We start from the raw sequence: 19,780 nt of genomic DNA on the forward strand, positions 1-19,780 counted from the left end.
TCGTTCCCAGCCGCCAGGGCTCTTGTACACAGTGGCCTGGATCAAGATGAGGCTCAGCCCCTCCCAGATGGGCTGCCCCAAAGCGCTCTCAGCTGCAACACGACCTCCCCAGAGAGCATCTCCCCTCCTCACCTTCCGGAGGTCATAGACCGTCAGAGCGATAGAAAGGAGAGACATGAGGACGATGGCCACGGAGTATTCGATGTAATCTTCTGCAAGCCACAGAGAGATGCTGAAGAGCTGGAAGACGTAGAACGGGTTGAGGACCTGTTGGGGCAGAGGGGGGAAAAACACAAGCAGTGGTTTGGGAACCACATCTGGCTTCCTGTGGCACATTCCTGGACCTGCCCTTGCTCCTGCCCAATTGGCGCCGCTGGAAAGAGGGCTGGGGAGGCCTGGCACAAAGGAAAGAGGCCGGGACAAAGAAGCAGGCCGCAGAGTTGGGGGGAGGGGGCTTGGCACAAGGGGAACTTCTCTGAGCATCTACTTGCTTTTGATGGCTCCAGATGGGATGGCAGCCATCCTCATATCCAGCATCGCTGACGAGGGAAGGAAGAAGAGCAGGGGCAAGGGATGCTCAGGCCTGCTGAAGGACCAAGTCTCTGAGAATCCCAGGAGCCAAGCTGGAAAGCCTGACTTACGATCCCACCCCGCCTTTCTATTCCCATAAATGTTCAAGGCCTAAACAGCCCTGCAAAAAGCAGCGAAAATATCACATTAGCAAACTGTCCAAGGGCCTAGAACAAAGTAGGAGTCAAGTTGCACCTTTAAGACCAACAAAGCTTTATTCAGAACGTAAGCTTTCGTATGCAAGCATACTTCTTCAGCGCCTCATACACTGGATGCCCAAAAGTGCTCTCAGCTGCAATGAGACCTTATCACCTCGTCTGAAGAGGTGTGCCTGCCTACGAAAGCTTACGTTCTGAATAAAACTTTGTTGCTCTTAAAGGTGAAACTTGACTCCTGCTTTGTTCTACTGCTTCAGACCAACATAGCTGCCCGCTTGGATCTGTCCAATGCCATGGTAAATGAGACAGTTTGGCAGCTGGAGAGGGGCCACTGTGGCAAAGGCCCTGTTCCAAGTTGCAAGAGCAGTCAGGGCTCCAGAACATGGCAATAACGGAGAAACTGAGGAGACAGAGGCCCCTGTACGTTGTAGATCACCGGAGCCTTTAGAGATCAAAATCACTCCTTTGAATTGGGCCTTGCAGTCAGCGGAGGGGTTTCCACACAGGACAACCAGCTTGCACTGGGACCAGCCTGAGCCAAGCCATTCACAGCCAAACTTAATTAAATGGCTGAAGGTGCCAGCTCATTTTAAGCAGTTCAAAAAAACAAACCTGTCACGAAATTCCAGAAGTCAAAGGCAGCCGGACGGCCCTTCCAGAGAGGACAGAATGTTCTGTTCGGACTCTGCCGGCTAAACCTCCCTTGATTAAACTGCTAATCGGCTTCTTGGGGCCGTTGCTTTCATGAGACGTCGTCATCATCATCATCATCTCTGAGCGAAGCTCCCCAGTCCTCAGTCCCCACCCCTCCCCAGCGGGCTGCCCTGCCTGCCCCTTTCTGGATTGGGCTGAAGGCTGGGAAGAGGGGAGAGCTCCGGTGGGGCGGGAGGGAGGGGAAGGGGAAAGGCGGCCCCAGCACTGAGCTCCTTGGGCTTGTGGCAGAGGAATGACTTCTTCAGCACCTCTCCCAAACTCAGACGGGCTTGCAAAACTCCAAGTCTGCACTCTCCACGTTGCAATTTTGAGAGAGAGAGAGAGAGTGAGAGAGACAGACAAACTCCTAAAGACTAGGGTTGCCAAGTCCAATTCAAGAAATATCTGGGGACTTTGGGGGTGGAGTCAGGAGACATTGGGGGTGGAGCCAGGAGAAAGGTTGTAACAAGCATAATTGAACTCCAAACAGAGTTTTGGCCATCACATTTAAAGGGACCGCAAACCTTTTAAATGCCTTCCCTCCACTGGAAATCATGAAGGATAGGGGCACCTTCTTTTGGGGCTCACAGAATTGGAGACCCCGGTCCAAAATTTTTGAAACTTAAGAACATAAGAGAAGCCATGTTGGATCAGGCCAATGGTCCATCCAGTCCAACACTCTGTGTCACATAGTGGCAAAAAATTTTATATATACACACACACTGTGGCTAATAGACTTGGAGGGTCTTTTGAGGAGAGGTGATGTATGCTAGGCTGTAAATTTGGTGTCTCTGTCTCAAAAGACAGCCTCCCCAGAGCCCCAGATACCTGTGGATCAATTCTCCATTATTCCCTATGGGAATCGGTCGCCATAGGGAATGAGTGCCCAGGAGACATTCCCCCCCTCCCCCCGTTCTGATGACCCTGAAATGGGGGAGGGCCTTCAAACCAGGGGATCCCCTGCCCCCACCTGGGGATTGGCAACCCTACTAAAGACAGATGGACAGATTAATTATTCCCAACGCTTGGGATAACGTGTTCAATACATTTACAATTTTTATCACCAATATTCAATGTGCCAATTAAAAAATGACACTCTGAATATTTCAAAACATGATTTTCAGACCACCCTATTTCAAGATATGACTTTTAGACCACCCAAACTGGCCCTGTGTTTTGGAGCGTGCCCCTCCTTCCTGCTCTACTCTTCCTGGGGCTGCCAGCAGAGAGCCTAAGATGTGGATTTCACGCATTGCCAAACATGCAATGAATCAGGCTTGTTCTTCCACTTATTTACAAAAGGCATATCCTGTCTTTCAGTTCAGAAGCAATTTTCTAAGGCAGCTGAGAAGTCAACAAACATCTCACAACTGAAACCGGTAACCTAAGAGGCCAACAGCCTCACAGATCCAACGATATAAAAACAAGCAAAGCATAGCGAAGAGCAGAGAAGAAGAAGAAGAAGAAGAAGATATTAGATTTATATCCCGCCCTCCACTCCGAAGAGTCCCAGAGCGGCTCACAATCTCCTTTCCCTTCCTCCCCCACAACAGACACCCTGTGAGGTAGATGAAGATATTGGATTTATATCCCGCCCTCTACTCCGAAGAGACTCAGAGCGGCTCACAATCTCCTTTCCCTTCCTCCCCCACAACAGACACCCTGTGAGGTAGAAGATATTGGATTTATATCCCGCCCTCCACTCCGAAGAGTCTCAGAGCGGCTCACAATCTCCTTTACCTTCCTCCCCCACAACAGACACCCTGTGAGGTAGATGAAAATATTGGATTTATATCCCGCCCTCCACTCCGAAGAGTCTCAGAGCGGCTCACAATCTCCTTCCCCTTCCTCCTCCACAACAGACACCATAAGAACATAAGAGAAGCCATGTTAGATCAGGCCAATGGCCCATCCAGTCCAACATTCTGTGTCACACAGCGGCCAAATATATATATATATATATATATATATATATATATATATATATATATATATATATATATATATATATATATATATATATATATATATATATATATATATCTAACCTCCTCTTAAAGGTGGCTATGTTTGTGGCCGCCACCACCTCCTGTGGCAGTGAATTCCACATGTTAATCACCCTTTGGGTGAAGAAGTACTTCCTTTTATCCGTTTTAACCTGTCTGCTCAGCAATTTCATCGAATGCCCACGAGTTCTCGTATTGTGAGAAAGGGAGAAAAGTATTTCTTTCTCTACTTTCTCCATCCCAAGCATTATCTTGTAAACCTCTATCATGTCACCCCGCAGTTGACGTTTCTCCAAGCTAAAGAGCCCTAAGCGTTTCAACCTTTCTTCATAGGGAAAGTGTTCCAGCCCTTTAATCGTTCTAGTTGCCCTTTTCTGGACTTTCTCCAATGCTATAATATCCTTTTTGAGGTGCGGCAACCAGAACTGCACACAGTACTCCAAATGAGACCGCACCATCGATTTATACAGGGGCATTATTACACAGGCATTTGCCTGCTCACATTTATTTTATTGTATTGTGAGGTAGATGAAGATATTGGATTTATATCCCATCCTCCACTCCGAAGAGTCTCAGAGCGGCTCACCTTTCCCTTCCTCCCCCACAACAGGCACCCTGTGAGGTGGGTGGGGCTGGAGAGGGGTCTCACAGCAGCTGCCCTTTGAAGGACAACTCCTGCCAGAGCTATGGCTGACCCAAGACCATTCCAGCAGGTGCAAGTGGAGGAGTGGGGAATCAAACCCGGTTCTCCCAGTCCGCACACTTCACCACTACACCAAACTGGCTCTCTGGAAGAAATCCTACACGGGTCACCCCAGAAGTAAGTCTTGTTTAGCTCAAGAAAGCTTCCTCCCAGAAAAGCATCACAGCTTATAGCCGCAACATCTTGGGCTCTGAGGTGCTCCAGGACTCCGATTCAGCTGTTCCCTAGAAAGTGTTGTCAGGATCAAAATAGCGCCCAGGTGGGGGGCAGCCGACCGTCTTGATCTGAAGCCAGGGAACAAAGCTTGAGTCTGTTAAAGGGCACTTTGAAGACTAGCAAAGTCTTGTACTGGGTGGAAGCTTTTATGTACATGCAGATCAGAAGCACACAAATACCCCAAATTAAACGTGTTGGTCTTCAAGGTGTCATGGGACTCAGGCATTGTTCTGAAGGCTCACAACTGTTATTTCTCACGGATGGAAAAACAGAAGAGAGACGCTTCTTGCAGGCCAATCCTCACACCAAGGGTCACTCTGCAAGCTCCCGCTAGCTCTCCATGAGGACTGAAGAGGGTAATCGCTCTCTTGTAATCGCTCTCTTGGTAATTGGTTGCCAAGTCCAATTCAAGAAATATCTGGGGACTTTGGGGGTGGAGCCAGGAGACATTGGGGGTGGAGCCAGGAGCAAGGTCGTGACAAGCATAACTGAACTCCAAAGGGAGTTCTGGCCATCACGTTTAAAGGGGCCACACACCTTTTAAATGCCTTCCCTCCATTGGAAATAATGAAGGATAGGGGCACCTTCTTTTGGGGCTAATAGAATGGGACCCCCTGGTCCAATCCTTTTGAAACTTGGAGGGTGTTTTGGGAAGAGGCAGTGGATGCAGTGCAGAAATTTTGGTGTCTCTATCTCAAAAAACAGCCCCCCCTCGTGAGGCCAGAGACTCATACTCTCCATTATTTGAGCAAGGCATCCCCTTCCCCACAAGGCAAAATAGGGCAAAAGGATTCAGGGAGGGCAAGCCCCAGAAAGCAGGCAAGATGTGGGCACCGCTCTATTGACATCTCTGGAGAACTGGAGGTAGAGGAAACGTCCGTGTCTTACTGGCCCTGTCTCTTTGGGGATGGCTTGAAGGAGAAAAGGAAGGGGGGGGTTCCTCTTTGGCCCCTCCGGCTGGCAGTTTCCATTTGTGGCCCAGAAGTCAAGCTGCTGTCTCTGTGCCCCTTTGCCATCCTGCATCCGTCTCAACCAGGGAAGTTGACGAGGAAAAGATCTGATACAATAAAACAGTCAACATCAGACAAACAAAATGTCAAGGCTGTGAGGCTTCCTTGGGTAAAGAAGTAAGAGCCTTGCGGGATCTTGTCCAGTGACACAAGGCCTGTAAGACAACTTTCTTGCAACTCGCCTTCAACTGAAAGTAGTACATGAGGCTACCCAAGAGGGCTGAAGATACTGGAAATAACACTAGCACCAAATTGCTTTGAATGTTTTAATGGTTTATATTTGTTCAATGTTTTAATGGTTAAAGTTCAGAATTGTAAATGTTTTGTTGATGTGAGCCGCCCTGCGCCTGCTTCAGCGGGGAAGGCAGGATATAAATACAATACAATAAAATAAATGTGAGCAGGCAAATGCACCCCAGCTGCCAGCAAGCCGCCGGGAGGCTCAGCCTCATGAACCAACCCTCTGGCTCTAAAGATTTCCCTAGGCATTCCTCACACTTCACCCAATGTCTCTCCCTCTACAGGAACACTAGAAACCCACTGTAAACACTTGCCCACGCCCACACTACCTATGTGCTTCAGATGCCTTATTCCCCACCAGTCTCCACAGCCCAACAGCTTCAGGGAAGCCTGTGAGGCAATGCCCATGCCCCCCCACTGCCCAAAGCAAAATACCTCTTTGACAAGCAGCTTCCAAATAGGCGTGATCTCCACATCAATGATGTTTTGTCCACAGATCAGCTTCCTGGGTGGGAGCAAGAGAAAGAGCCCACAGTCAGTCTGACTCACCCAACCATTCTTGGCTCCTGGTTGACTTTCCCCTCCAGACAGGAGAAGAGACCAAACATACAAGGCAAGGCAAGATTAAGACAGGTAGCCGTGTCAGTCTGTCTGCACCAGCAGAAAAAAGCATCAGTCCAGGAGCACCCAGCTCTATTTGCCCACGCAAAAGCCAAAACAGGACCTTAAATCCACACAATACAGTTTTCTTAGGGCCAATCAAAAGGACACTCAACACTGTATGAGCTTCCCAGCTCACCAGATGCCTTCAGCAGGCTGGACATTGAGACCATTTTTTTAAAATTGGGGAGGGGGGAGAAGATTTACCCCAATTTCTTCTGCAGCAGTCAACAACAACTGACCACTTCTTGCCCGGACTCTTTTTTTTTTTTTTTAAGATTTAAGATTTTTATTGACAACAAAAAAAAGGAAAAGAAAAAAAAGAAGGATAACATACATAATACACTTAACATAAAAAGAAAAACAACAACGAAATATATACACACACACACACACCTTATTGTATTCTTGCCCGGACTCTTAACAGAAACTTCATAGTCATGATTTTAAGAAGGCTTCTTGGTGAAATCAAGGAATGAAAATAAACTCCCAAGTTCTTCAGAAGATGAGACAGATCACATCCAAACGTTCTCAGGCATCATATTCAAAAATAGCTCAGGGGGACATTTTTATAAACAGAACAGGGCTGCAGTAAAAATGTTTATTTTTTTCAGGAGGATAATAAAGGGCTGAGGTTTATGGTACTGTTTACTCTGTGCATTTCTTATTTTTACACCATTGTTTTCTGATTCCTTTAATCCAGTTTTTGCATCTTCTATTGTCTTTAATGCCATCTCTATTGCATTGCCTTCTAACTTTGTGATTCAATTTTATTTCATAGTTCACTGAATGCCTTAAAATATTCCTATTATATCACTGAATTTTTTAATCCATCTTGAGCCTCCGCAAGAAAAGCAGACAATAAGTAAAGTAAATAAAATGTATCAGTCAGAATGGGCTGCCAGAAGCAGAACATGGAGTTATCCCTGTGACTAACCCCACCAGAATAAGTCACACCCAACAGAATTTGTCAAACAAAAACTTCACAACATACTTAATATGTAAACACTTCCTTTCAATACAGATCACCTTGGCTATAACTGATGCACTCAAGAATTTGGATAAGGAGGACATTGCTGTGGTATTTGCTTTCAGCTGCCAGGACATTGTATGAGCAAATGTGGAAGCAAGATAAAATACCAGAAAAATGGGACTGGATCTTAAAGGTTCTTAATTGGAGTGAAATGGACAAACTTACTAGTATCTTTAAAGACTGTAACCTGGAGAAATTTAAAGAAGATTGGAATAAATTCCAAAACTATGTTGAGATACAATGGAAGGTGAAGAGCCATCTAGTGGTTTTTGATAATATTAATTGAACTTTAAAAGAGAAAAAGGACTGTGATTACTGTGTATTGTTTTAGAAATGAAATATAAGTAGTTGAGTTCATATAGTAAGTCCATGTGAGTTAAGAGAAGATTAACACTTGAATGATTTTAGTGATGATTTAATGACTATGAAATCTATGTTTAATGTTTGACAAGTAATAATTGAATTTCTAAAGTGCAAAGGAGAATAGATTATGGCTATTAAATGTGTAATATTGATGATTAAGTAGAAAGTATTAAGTAAAGGAATAAGAATAGTAGTTATATTGGAGCTAAGACAAAGTTAAGTGAATAACTTTTCGTTAAGATAATAGATATGGGAATTTTTACTTTTAAAAGGTTTTTAATTTGTTTTGTACACTGGCGGAAGTCACAATTTGGAGGGGGGGATGGGTGGGAAAATGTGTAATGTAGTGATGAATTACATTTAGATTCTGATAGTAGAATATTTTTCAATATATTGCAAAATAAAACTTTGTTATTTAAAAAAAAATTGGATAAGAAGACTTGCAATACTGTGTTTACTATTTGTATTTTGCAAATTTCTCTTTTTATAAAGTTGATCATTCTTTGTATTTTTCTGTTTTTCATTCTTGTGCATCTGATTCTTTCTAGCAATTTTTAAAGCAGCAACTTTAAGCTATAAGAAGAAGACATTGGATTTATATTCCGCCCTCCACTCAGAGTCTCAGAGCGGCTCACAATCTCCTTTATCCCCCTCCCCCACAACAGGCACCCTGTGAGGTGGGTGCAGCTGAGAGGGCTCTCACAGCAGCTGCCCTTTCAAAGAGAACTCCTGCGAGAGCTCTGGCTGACCCAAGGCCATTCCAGCAGGTGCAAGTGGAGGAGTGGGGAATCAAACCCGGTTCTCCCAGATAAGAGAGCTCTGGCTGACCCAAGGCCATTCCAGCAGGTGCAAGTGGAGGAGTGGGGAATCCAACCCGGTTCTCCCAGATAAGAGAGCTCTGGCTGACCCCAGGCCATTCCAGCAGCTGCAAGTGGAGGAGTGAGGAATCAAACCCGGTTCTCCCAGATAAGAGAGCTCTGGCTGACCCAAGGCCATTCCAGCAGGTGCAAGTGGAAGAGTGGGGAATCCAACCCGGTTCTCCCAGATAAGAGAGCTCTGGCTGACCCAAGGCCATTCCAGCAGGTGCAAATGGAGGAGTGGGGAATCAAACCCGGTTCTCCCAGATACGAGTCCGCACACTTAACCACTACACCAAACGGGCTATACAAAAGTAGGAGACATCAGAGTTTGTAATGTACTGGGAGACGAGACGTGGTAAAGGCATTGGTCTTTAATCGCTGATACATTACAGAACTGGGAAACACGCGGCCGGGTCCGCTAATATATACATGCACCCCGGATCAACCCCCCTGCTGGCCAGCCCAATCCTGGCCAGTTAAACTTCCCGCGCTTGGTCTTGATTGGCGGTGACTTTTCCCGCGCTGCGCCAGGTAACCCGAGGACGTCCCGGCTTGCGCGGCGCGGGTGCAGAGTCCGATACTCAACACTCCTCCCCCCTTAGTTTAAACCACATAGTCCCGGAGGTACGCCGGTGCTCTCCGTTCCCGTGTCGATCTCCTCGGGGTCGCTCTTGGTGCGGAGGCTGGTTCCGTTGTGGGCGATGCTGCTTCTGGCTGCGGGATGTTGGGGTCTGTTTCAGGCTCCGGCTCTGGTTCGGTGTCTCTGGGGGCGTCATAAGTGGGTAGTTCCTGTATAGGCGAGCGCCCTTCCGGACCTTCGGTTGCCCGCGGATCCCTATTCCCTACCTCCTCTGTTTCTTCGGGTAGGGTGCGGCGGCGCAGCTGATCTATGTGCCGCCTTAGTACCTGGCCCCCCTCGGTGGTCACCTCGTATGACCTGGAACCTGTCACCCTAAGGACTCTCCCCGCGACCCACTCGGGACCGCTTGCGAAGTTCTTCGCGTATACTGGGTCACCCGGAAAGAACCCCCGCACCGCCTCCCGGACCTCTGGGGACCCGCGGACCTCGGGGGCCCGGTCGGGGTGCAGCCTGTCTAGGCGTGTTGTCAGTTTCCTCCCCATAAGCAGTTCTGCGGGGCTGGATCCCGTTATAGGGTTTGGGGTGATCCTGTTGTGGAACAGGAAGGCTGAGAGGCGGTGGTCCCAATCCCCTTGTACTATTCTCCCCAGTGCTTCCTTGGTGGTCCGCACCATCCGCTCTGCCTGGCCGTTGGTGGCCGGATGGAAGGGTGCGGATCTTATGTGTCGTATGAGGTACCTCTCCGTGAACTCCCGGAATTCCCGGGAGGTGAATGCAGTACCGTTATCCGTCACCAGGGTGTCTGGGATCCCGTGCGTGCATAGGACCCTCCTGAGTGCCCGGACGGCTGCTGCTGTGGAGGTTGAGGCTACTGGAATCACCTCCAGCCATTTTGTGTAGGCATCCACAAGTATAAAAAAGATTTGGCCCTGATACGGGCCTGCAAAATCTAAGTGGAGGCGGGACCATGGTCGCCTGTTAGACTCCCATCTGTGGACCGGGGCTGATGGGGGATCGGGCCGGGATTCTTGGCAGGGTTGGCACCTCCTCACCCACCCCTCTATCTCCTCATCCATGCCCGGCCACCACACATAACTACGGGCCAGGGCTTTCATCCTCACGATGCCCGGGTGGGTCTCGTGGAGGTCTTCCAGCACCTGCTTGCGCAAGGGGGGGGGAACCACCACCCGACTGCCCCAAAGCACACACCCCTTGTGGGTTGATAGCTCGTCCTTCCTGGACGCGAATGGCCTGAACGCGTCTTCGACTTTGCCTGATGGCCACCCCCTCCCCACCCAGTCCCTGACCCGTGCCAGGATGCAGTCCCTCCCTGTTGCCCGAGCCACCTCCGCCGCGTGCAGGGGGCGCTCGGGGAGCGATTCAATGAGCATTACCCCATGTGCCGGGGCGGGATCCGGTTCTGTCATGGGGAGCGGCAGGCGGCTGAGGGCATCGGCGTGTCCCATGGCTTTACCCGGGCGGTGGATCAGTTCATACGTGTAGGAGTTCAGGAACTGGTTCCACCTCAGGACCCTCTGGGATAGGATTTGGGGGGTCTGACGGTCTGGAGCTAGGAGGCCCAGGAGCGGCTTGTGGTCCGTGGCGATGGTGAAACGCCTACCGTAGAGGTAGTCGTTGAACTTGTGCACCCCCGCCACGATCGCCAAGGCCTCCTTGTCAATTTGAGCGTAGTTCCGCTCCGCTGGAGATAGAGTCCGTGAATAGTACGCGACTGGCACTTCCCTCCCGTCCGGGAGTTGGTGCCCCAAAACCGCTCCTACTCCGTAGGGGGAGGCGTCGCAAGCTAGGATCAGGGGTAGGTTTTCGTCGTAGTGGTGAAGTACCGCGTTAGAGACCAAGAGGTCCTTCACCGCTTGGAACGCCGCGGCTTGGCGTTGGCCCCAGACCCACGGGGCCTGTTTATCCAGCAAACGGTGCAACGGTTCCGCTACGGCGGCTTTGTGCGGTAGGAACGTGTGATAAAAGTTCAACAATCCTAAAAAACTCTGTAGTTCTGCCTTGCATTTGGGCGCAGGAGCCTGGACTATGGCCCTGGTCTTGTCCGCCGTCGGGTGTATCCCCGCCGCGTCCACGGCGAACCCCAGGAACTCCACTCGCGGGACCCCTAACAAACATTTCTCCTTTTTGACTCTCAGCCCCGCCGCTTGGAACCGCCTGAGGACCTCGCGCAGGCGGCAGCAGAACTCTCCTTCATTGGGGGCGGCGATTAAAACGTCGTCAAAGAAGGGTTGAACTCCGGGGATCCCTTTAAGGAGAGAGTCCATTATGCTCTGGAATATCCCCGGAGCCACACTGACCCCGAACTGCAGCCGTTTAACCCTGAACGCGCCCCTGTGGGTCACGATCGTCTGCGCCTCCGCTGTCTTAGCGTCGACCGGCAGTTGCTGGTATGCTTGTGCTAAGTCCAGCTTCCCAAAAACCTTCGCCCCGGCTAGCGCTGCTAGGACGTGGCTGACCACCGGGACTGGGTAGGGGTTGTCTTGTAGCGCCTTATTGATCGTGCACTTGTAGTCAGCGCAGATCCTCACCTCCCCATTGGGTTTGACGGGCGTTACTATGGGGGTTTCCCATTCCGCGTATGTTACCGGTTCTAGGACGCCCTGGGCCGTTAGGCGGTCCAGTTCTGCCTCTATTTTAGGCTTAAGGGCGAACGGGACGCGCCTCGCTTTAAGCCTTATGGGCCTGACCATTGGGTCAATCGGTAGGGTGATGGGCGGACCCTTATAGCTCCCCAAAGACCCATCAAAGACCTCGGGGAACTCATGGCAGACCCCGTCGAAATTGCTTGCCTGCAAGTGGTCCACCCCCACCAGCTGGATCCCCAGGGGATTGAACCAAGCCAACCCTAGAAGTGTGGTCAGTTGGCGCTTGACCACTAGGATGTCCAGGGGCCCTCTGAAACCCCTTCTTTCCACATGCACCCGGGCCCACCCCACGATGTGTACTGGGTTCTTCTGAAAGTCCCTCAGTACGAAGTCCGCTGGCCTCGTTTGAAGGCGGCGGTGGGGGCATAGTTTCTTGAGGGTTTCCTCCGAAATGATGGAGATGGAGGAACCCGAGTCCACTTCCATGGTGCAGGGGGCGCCCTCGATTAGGACCGACATTTTGACCTTGTCTGGGGCCGATAGGGGCAAGTTCAATACCTGCAGAGTGGTGGATGCCGTCGTGTGGGTGTCCAGGGAGTCGTGATGCGCTGATGGTTGTCGGCGGCTGTTCTTGGCCCGGCAAACCCGAGCGATGTGGCCCGTCTTTCCGCAGCTGCGGCAGTCCAGGTTGCGGTACGGGCAGTCCCGGCGCTCGTGGGGGTCGCCGCAGCTGGCGCATCTGGGACCGGTGGTGGCGGTGGCCCTCTCCGTCGCTCGCTGTCTAGTGGGGGCCCTTGTGTCCGTTCTTTGGGGCCGCCGGAGTTGAAACGCTTCTTCCTCTGTTCGGTCTTCTGGCTCCGTTTCCCCTTGGTGGACTGCTTCACCTCGTGGCTGGCCGAACGCCTTGGTGGCCCTCTCGAAGGCCGTTGCCTCGTTGAAGGCTTGTTGTAGCGTTAGCTCCTCCTTCGCGAAGAGCTTCTGCTGCAATCGCTCGTCGCGGAGGCCCCAGACGAAACGGTCCCGCAGGGCTTCGTCCCTTTTGTCAAAGTTGCAATTTCCGGCGATCTGCCGAAGGGCCGCCAGGTAGACCGCCGCTGTCTCCCCCGACTTTTGGTCCCTCTTGTGGAAGAGGAATCGGCGGGCGACGATGGACGGTTGGGGTGAAAAGTGGCCCGTGAGGAGCCTCACGACTTCCCGGTAGGTCCTCTCCGTCAGCTTAGCTGGAGCGGAGAGACCTCGTGCGATCTCGAAGGTCTCTTCGCCACAGACGCTCAGCAGGACGTCTCTCTTTCTCTCGTCATCGTCGATCAGGTTCGCCCGCAGGTAGCACTCGACCCTTTCGGTGTAGGTCTCCCATCTCTCGGGGTGCTCCGGGTTGAATTCCGCAAGATGGCCCGTCGTTACGCTCGAGTTCGCCATGGTGGCGGCGGGCTGCCCGATCCTGCGGTCTCTCGCCTTCCTCGTCTCCGGCCGGACCTATCTAGATCCCATCCTCGTCGCCAGTGTAATGTACTGGGAGACGAGACGTGGTAAAGGCATTGGTCTTTAATCGCTGATACATTACAGAACTGGGAAACACGCGGCCGGGTCCGCTAATATATACATGCACCCCGGATCAACCCCCCTGCTGGCCAGCCCAATCCTGGCCAGTTAAACTTCCCGCACTTGGTCTTGATTGGCGGTGACTTTTCCCGCGCTGCGCCAGGTAACCCGAGGACGTCCCGGCTTGCGCGGCGCGGGTGCAGAGTCCGATACTCAACAGAGTTCCTCTGGGACAGGCTGCCAAGAGAGAAGATTCTCCTCCATGCATTCTCCTTCCATCCCCTTGCTGGAAGTGACTGTGCCCTACTGTCAGGAGGCTGTGTGTGGGGGAGGGAGCCCTCTTGCTATGGGGCAGGGTTCTGGCCAAAATGGGCCCCCCTTGATCCCCGCTACCAGCCATGCAGGGCACTGATCACCCACCACCACCATGGGGAACGCTCCTGGCTGGCACGCCCACTTCTCCAAACTCTTCTGACAGCTTACCTGACTTCTTGCTCTTTGAGGGGCAGCCCAGATCCAAATTTGGCATGGATATCTGCACAGGTGTGGCTTTCCTCGAGGACTCTGGAACAGACAGAGAGCCCAAGTGGGACCACAGAAGCCTGGTTTCCCACAGACCCTCCCTGCAAGAGGCAGCCGGTTAGCAGACTCACCCGACCTTCTGGAAGCATCTGGCCGCCAGGTCCCAGGCATACCGGATCTTCTGCACCTGGAGGCACCTCACCTGCCAAAGCAAGGAGGTACAGGGGGCATCGCAGGGGGAGCATCTCGGTCGGCTGCTGCCCTGAAAGGAGCCCCAGAAGGTCCCTGCAGGGAGGGGCCTTCCTGACTCCCACCTCCTCAATCAAAGAAACGGCTGAGAGGGGCACGTGAGAGAGGACCTTTTCCGTGGCAGCCCCCCAGGGAGATGCCCCAGGCTGGTACCCTCCCTTTTGGTCTTTAGGAGGCAGCTGGAGATGTTTTCGCTCAGGTCGAGTTTGCTAGCAGCCCTGGAATTGTGACTTCTACATTTGGGGGTTTATGTTTTTAATATCATTTATTTTATGTATTTTAACATAAGAACATAAGAGAAGCCATGTTGGATCAGGCCAATGGCCCCTCCAGTCCAACACAGGGGCCAAAAAAAACCCCAGGTGCCATCAGAAGGTCCATCAATGGGGCCAGGACACTGGAAGCCCTCTCACTGTGTCCCCTCAAGCACCAAGAATACAGAGCATCACTGCCCCAGACATAAGGACATAAGAGAAGCCATGGCTCATCCAGTTCAACGCTCTGTGTCACACAGGGGCCAAAAAAAATCCAGGTGCCATCAGGAGGTCCACCAGTGGGGCTAGAAGACCTCCCACTTTGCCCCCCCTCCAGCACCAAGAATACAGAGCATCACTGCCCCAGACAGAGAGCTCCAGCAATAAGCTATGGCTAATAGCCACTGATGGACCTCTGCTCCAGATGTTTCTCCAATCCCCTCTTGAAGCTGTCTATGCTTGCAGCTGTCACCGCCTCCTGTGGCAGTGAATTCCACATGTTAATCACCCTTTGGGTGAAGAAGGACTTCCTTTTATCCGTTCTAACCCAACTGCTCAGCAATTTCATTGAATGCCCACGAGTTCTTGTAGTGTGAGAAAGGGGGGAAAGGACTTCTTTCTCTGCTTCCTCCATCCCAGGCACAATCTTATAAACCTCTGCGAGAGGGCAGGGTTTGGGGAGGGGAGGGGCCTCAGCATGGTGCAAGGCCGCAGAGCCCACCCTTCCAAGCAGCCATTTTCTCCAGGGGAGCTGGATCTCTGCCAGCTGGAGACCAGCTGTAAGAGTGGGAGATCTCCAGGGCCCACCTGGGGGCTGGCAACCGTACTTGTATCCCTCCCTACCCTGCAAGCAGCAACTTAGCCAGCATATAAGTACTACTTGGCATATCTATGGTGGAGGGGCCTGTTCCTTGGGGTGTGGTGAGCACAGGCTCAGGTGACTGTCCTGCTGGAATCTGTCCCCAGGAAACGGTTTCCTTGGGCTTCGTTAACTCAGACTAGGGTTGCCAAGTCCAATTCAAGAAATATCTGGGGACTTTGGGGGTGGAACCAGGACACATGAGGGTGGAGTCAGGAGAAAGGTTGTGACAAGCATAACTAAACTCCAAAGGGAGTTCTGGACATCACATTTCAAGGGACTGCATAGCTTTTAAATTCATTCCCTCCTTTAGAAATAATGAAGGATAGGGGCATCTTTTTGGGAGGCTCACAGCATTAGACCCCTTGGTCCAATCATTTTGAAACTTGGAGGGTCTTTCGAGGAAAGGCATTGGATGCTATGCTGTAAATTTGGTGCCTCTACCTCAAATAACAGCCCCCCCAGAGCCCCAGATACCCGCAGATCAATTCTCCATTATTCCCTATGAGAATTGGTCTTCATAGGGAATAATGGAGTGCCCAGCAGACATTTCCCTCCCCCACCCTGCTTTCTGATGACCCTGAACCAGGAGGAGGGTCTAAAAACTGGGGGATCCCCCGCCCCCACCTGGGGATTGGCAACCCTAACCCAGATGTAATCACAATCTGGGACTTCAGAGATGTGTTTGTTTCATGGGCTTTCCCCCAAACTCCGGTGGACTGTGGTCCTCTCCTCCATTCTCCTCCGTGGCTCTTTGGACCCACAGAGGTCTGGGTCGTGTTCTCACTGAAGGGGACCTCTGTGTCCCCCAGCCCCCATCTGCCACCCTCGCTCAAAGCTCTCAGCTGCCTGTCTCCTCCTTCTCCCGTATCTGTTAGCTGCAGCACCCAGAGATCCTCTCTGTGCAGAGGCTCCAGGTGAGAAAACTGATCCACAAAGCTGCCTTTGTCTCGCACTGGAACTGTGGAGCCAGCCAGTGTGATTCCCCCCCCCCCTCCACCACCTCACCTCGCACCTGGACTCTCAGAACACACGATGAGATGATGGCTCTATCTGCAACCCCCCCCCCACCTGGGCAGAGGAAGCCCCCCCCCCAGCATAGGGCAGCCCCCTCCTGCCTGCCCAAGTGGGCACCTCCGGGTACAAGCGACACTGAGCCCCGGGAAAGGTGACCTGGCTGCACAGGACGGGTTAATCAGTGACTGCAGAGCCGGCCAGGGAGGGGCCAGGGCAAGAGAGGCCCTGCGGGGGGGGGGGCGGAACCAGGCACAGCAGAAGGTCGCCAAGTTAAGAAATATCTGGGGACTTTGGGGGTGGAGCCAGGAGCAAGATGTGATACACATAACTGAACTTGAAAGGGAGTTCTGACCATCCCATTTAAAGGGACTGAACACCTTTTAATTACTTTCCCACCATTGGAAACAAAAAAGGAAGTCCTTCTTCACCCAAAGGGTGATTAACACATGGAATTCATTGCCACAGGTAGTGGTGGCAGCTACAAGCATAGCCAGCTTCAAGAGGGGATTGGATAAAAATATGGAGCAGAGGTCCATCAGTGGCTATTAGCCACAGTGTGTGTGTATGTATAAAAATTTTTGCCACTGTGTGACACAGAGTGTTGGACTGGATGGGCCATTGGCCTGATCCAACATGGCTTCTCTTATGTTCTTATGTTCTTATAAAGTCTTCATTTTCTATCAGAAAATGGCAAATATACCCAATACTTGAGGAAGAGTTGCAAACTGCTGCAGCGGATGCTCCCATGGCACACCTGTCCTTAGTTTTTGCCAGGGAAGGAAATAAAAGTTGTAGGTAGAGAGCAAGTTCTGTAGCGCACGGGTTATTTGCACAGAAACTTTATCTCAGTCATCACAGGGAGAAGGATTAGCAGTATGTCTGGATGTTCAGCTGAAACTTCTAACACTGATAACACAGGATTCTAATAATATATTATCATTAGACACATCATCACAGATTAGTGCCTAAATTATTGACAGTTTCCTTCTGCCTTTCATGACCCTGTCAGGAGGTTGGCTCCAGCGGCTGGAATCAGCAAGTGGCGAGGGAGAGGAAGGAAGTCTCTAGGCCCCCCGGACGGATGAAGCCCAGGGGCAGAGGGCAGGTAACACAAGCCAAGCTCCGTCTGATGGAGGCGGGAAAGACACCAGGAATTCTGGGGCTGCGAGAGCAGCTCAGCAGTTTCTACTTACTTTCAACTCAGGTTTCTTGACAACCCTGTTCAAAAGAGAACTTCCATCAGCAACGACAGCAGAATCTCGACGGATATAGTTCAGGGAGGACAGAGAGATCCAGGTCACCTTCTTCCGGGAATAAGTCTGAAATTCATCCTGGAGAGACAGAGAGCAGAACCCACTGCAGCCATGTCGAGGAAGAGTCCTGTCCCCCCACAACCACCCTTGCCAGTGCACCCTTGCCCTGACCCCCCCTCCAGGCCAACAGGGGCCTGATGCCTCTGGGAGGAAGACAGCTGGGCCAATTGGTCATGCTCATGATCCACAAGCAAGCGCCCAACTTTGACTCCAGCGAGGATGCTCAACCTGGACTCAACTGGGAAGGCTCAGCTTAGGGCTCGCTGGCAGGGGCATGGGGAAGGGGGGAGGCTCAGCTTGGGGGGGGGGGCTGCCAACCAATCCGGACTGTGGCCCACTGGAAACAGTCCTGGTCAGCTACAGGATCAACCCAGCCTTGGAGACAGGGCCGCAGCTGGCTGACCATCCATAGCCCCCTTCCCCTCCTCCTCCTTCATTCACTCTGTTCACTTTGGGCATTTATCTGGATGTAGAAAAACAGAATCATAGAGTTGGAAGGGATCCCCAGGGTCATCTAGTCCAACCCCCTGCACAATGCAAGAAACTCACAAACACCTCCTGCTAAATTCACAGGATCTTCATCGCTGTCAGATGGCCATCCAGCCTCTGTTTAAAAACCTCCAAAGAAGGAGAGCCCACCACCTCTCAAGGAGGAAGCATGTTCCACTGAGGAATCCCTCTAACGGTCAGGAAGTTCTTCCTAATGTTGAGCCAAAAACTCCTTTGATTTAATTTCAGTCCGTTGGGTCTGGTCCTACTTTCCGGGGCCACAGAAAACAATTCTGCACCATCCTCTATATGATAGCCCTTTAAGTACCTGAAGATGGTGATCCTATCACCTCTCAGCCGCCTCCTCTCCAGGGTAAACATCCCCAGCTCCTTCAACCTTTCCTCATAGGACTCAGTCTCCAGACCCCTCACCATCTTTGTCGCCCTCCTCTGGACCCCTTCCAGCTTTTCTAGATCCACCTTAAAATGTGGTGCCCAAAACTGAACACAATACTCCAGGTGAGGTCTTACCAGAGCAGAGTAAAGCGATACCATCACATCACGTGATCTGGACACTATACTTCTGTTGATACAGCCCAAAATTGCATTTGCCTTTCTAGCCACCGCATCACACTGTTGACTCATGTTCAGCATATGGTCCACTAAGACCCCTAGATCCTTTTCACACGTACTACTGCCCAGACAAGTCTCCCCTATCCTATGCATGGGATTTTTCTTACCTGAATGCAGAACTTTACATTTATCCCTGTTAAAATTCATTTTATTGGTTCCATCCCAGTTTTCCAGCCTGTCAAGGTCATTCTGGATCCTATTTCTGTCTTCTTCTGTGTTTGCAACCACTCCCAATTTAGTAGCTGCAAATTTAATAAGCATTCCCTCTATTCCTTCATCTAAATTATTGATAAAGATGTTGAACAAAACAGGTCCCGGGACAGATCTCTGAGGCACTCCACTTGTCACTCCTCTCCAAGAGGATGAGGACCCATTCACAAGCACTCTTTGGGTGCCATCTCTCAACCAGTTACAGATCCACCTAACAGTAACAGGATCCAAGCCACATTTTACCAACTTGTCAGCAATGATAGTATGTGGAACCTCATCAAAAGCCTTACTGAAATCGAGATAAACGATGTCTACAGCATTCCCCTAATCCAGCAAGGTAGTCACTTTCTCAAAAAAAGAGAGATCAGGTTAGTCTGACATGACTTGTTCTTGAGAAAACCATGCTGGCTCTTGGTAATCACAGCCATCCTTTCTAAATGTTCCAGGACCAACTGTTTGATTATTTGTTCTAAAACTTTTCCAGGTATAGACGTCAAGCTGACAGGTCGGTAGTTACCCGGATCCTCCTTTTTCCCCTTCTTGAAGATAGGGACAACATTTGCCCGCCTCCAATCTTCTGGCACCTCACCTGTTCTCCAAGAATTCTCAAAAATAATGGCCAGAGGCTCAGAAATTACATCTGCAAGCTCTTTTAGTACTCTTGGACAGGGCCGGCGCTGGGGCTTTTGCCAGGCAAGGCTCCGCTCCCCCACCCTCCAGTGGCAGAGGGCCACCAGCGCTGGCTCAAATCAGGCCCCAGTTGCACAGAGGGCTCCTCAAGAGAAGGCCTCCATCCAAATGCCCCCCCGACCTTCCCACAGCACAGGAAAGCCGAGTGGGGCCAGATGCAAACGCCCCCCTCCCTCTCGACCCTTCCCTTCCCCAGTGCCCTCGGAGGACACTGGGGAAGGGAAATGCTGCTCTTTCTCAGCTCTGAGGGATTGGAGGAGCTTCTCTGATCCCTCAGATCTGAAAGAACATTTGGTCCTTCACT

At 51.2% G+C, this 19,780-nt stretch overlaps 1 protein-coding gene across 1 annotated transcript in view; it reads right to left on the minus strand.

Annotated features, from left to right (window-relative positions):
- Positions 1 to 19,780, minus strand: part of LOC132574509 (probable cation-transporting ATPase 13A4) — an 86,468-nt gene that overhangs the window by 46,125 nt on the left and 20,563 nt on the right. The window contains exons 3-7 of the mRNA XM_060242872.1: positions 17,335 to 17,472; positions 13,894 to 13,964; positions 13,724 to 13,804; positions 6,032 to 6,101; positions 133 to 267 (exon numbers count right to left, since the gene is read on the minus strand). Of these exons, the coding sequence (XP_060098855.1) occupies positions 133 to 267; positions 6,032 to 6,101; positions 13,724 to 13,804; positions 13,894 to 13,964; positions 17,335 to 17,472 (495 nt within the window). The remainder of the gene's footprint in view (positions 1 to 132; positions 268 to 6,031; positions 6,102 to 13,723; positions 13,805 to 13,893; positions 13,965 to 17,334; positions 17,473 to 19,780) is intronic.

This window comes from Heteronotia binoei, chromosome 6 (assembly GCF_032191835.1).
Source record: "Heteronotia binoei isolate CCM8104 ecotype False Entrance Well chromosome 6, APGP_CSIRO_Hbin_v1, whole genome shotgun sequence".
Lineage (NCBI taxonomy): Eukaryota > Metazoa > Chordata > Lepidosauria > Squamata > Gekkonidae > Heteronotia > Heteronotia binoei.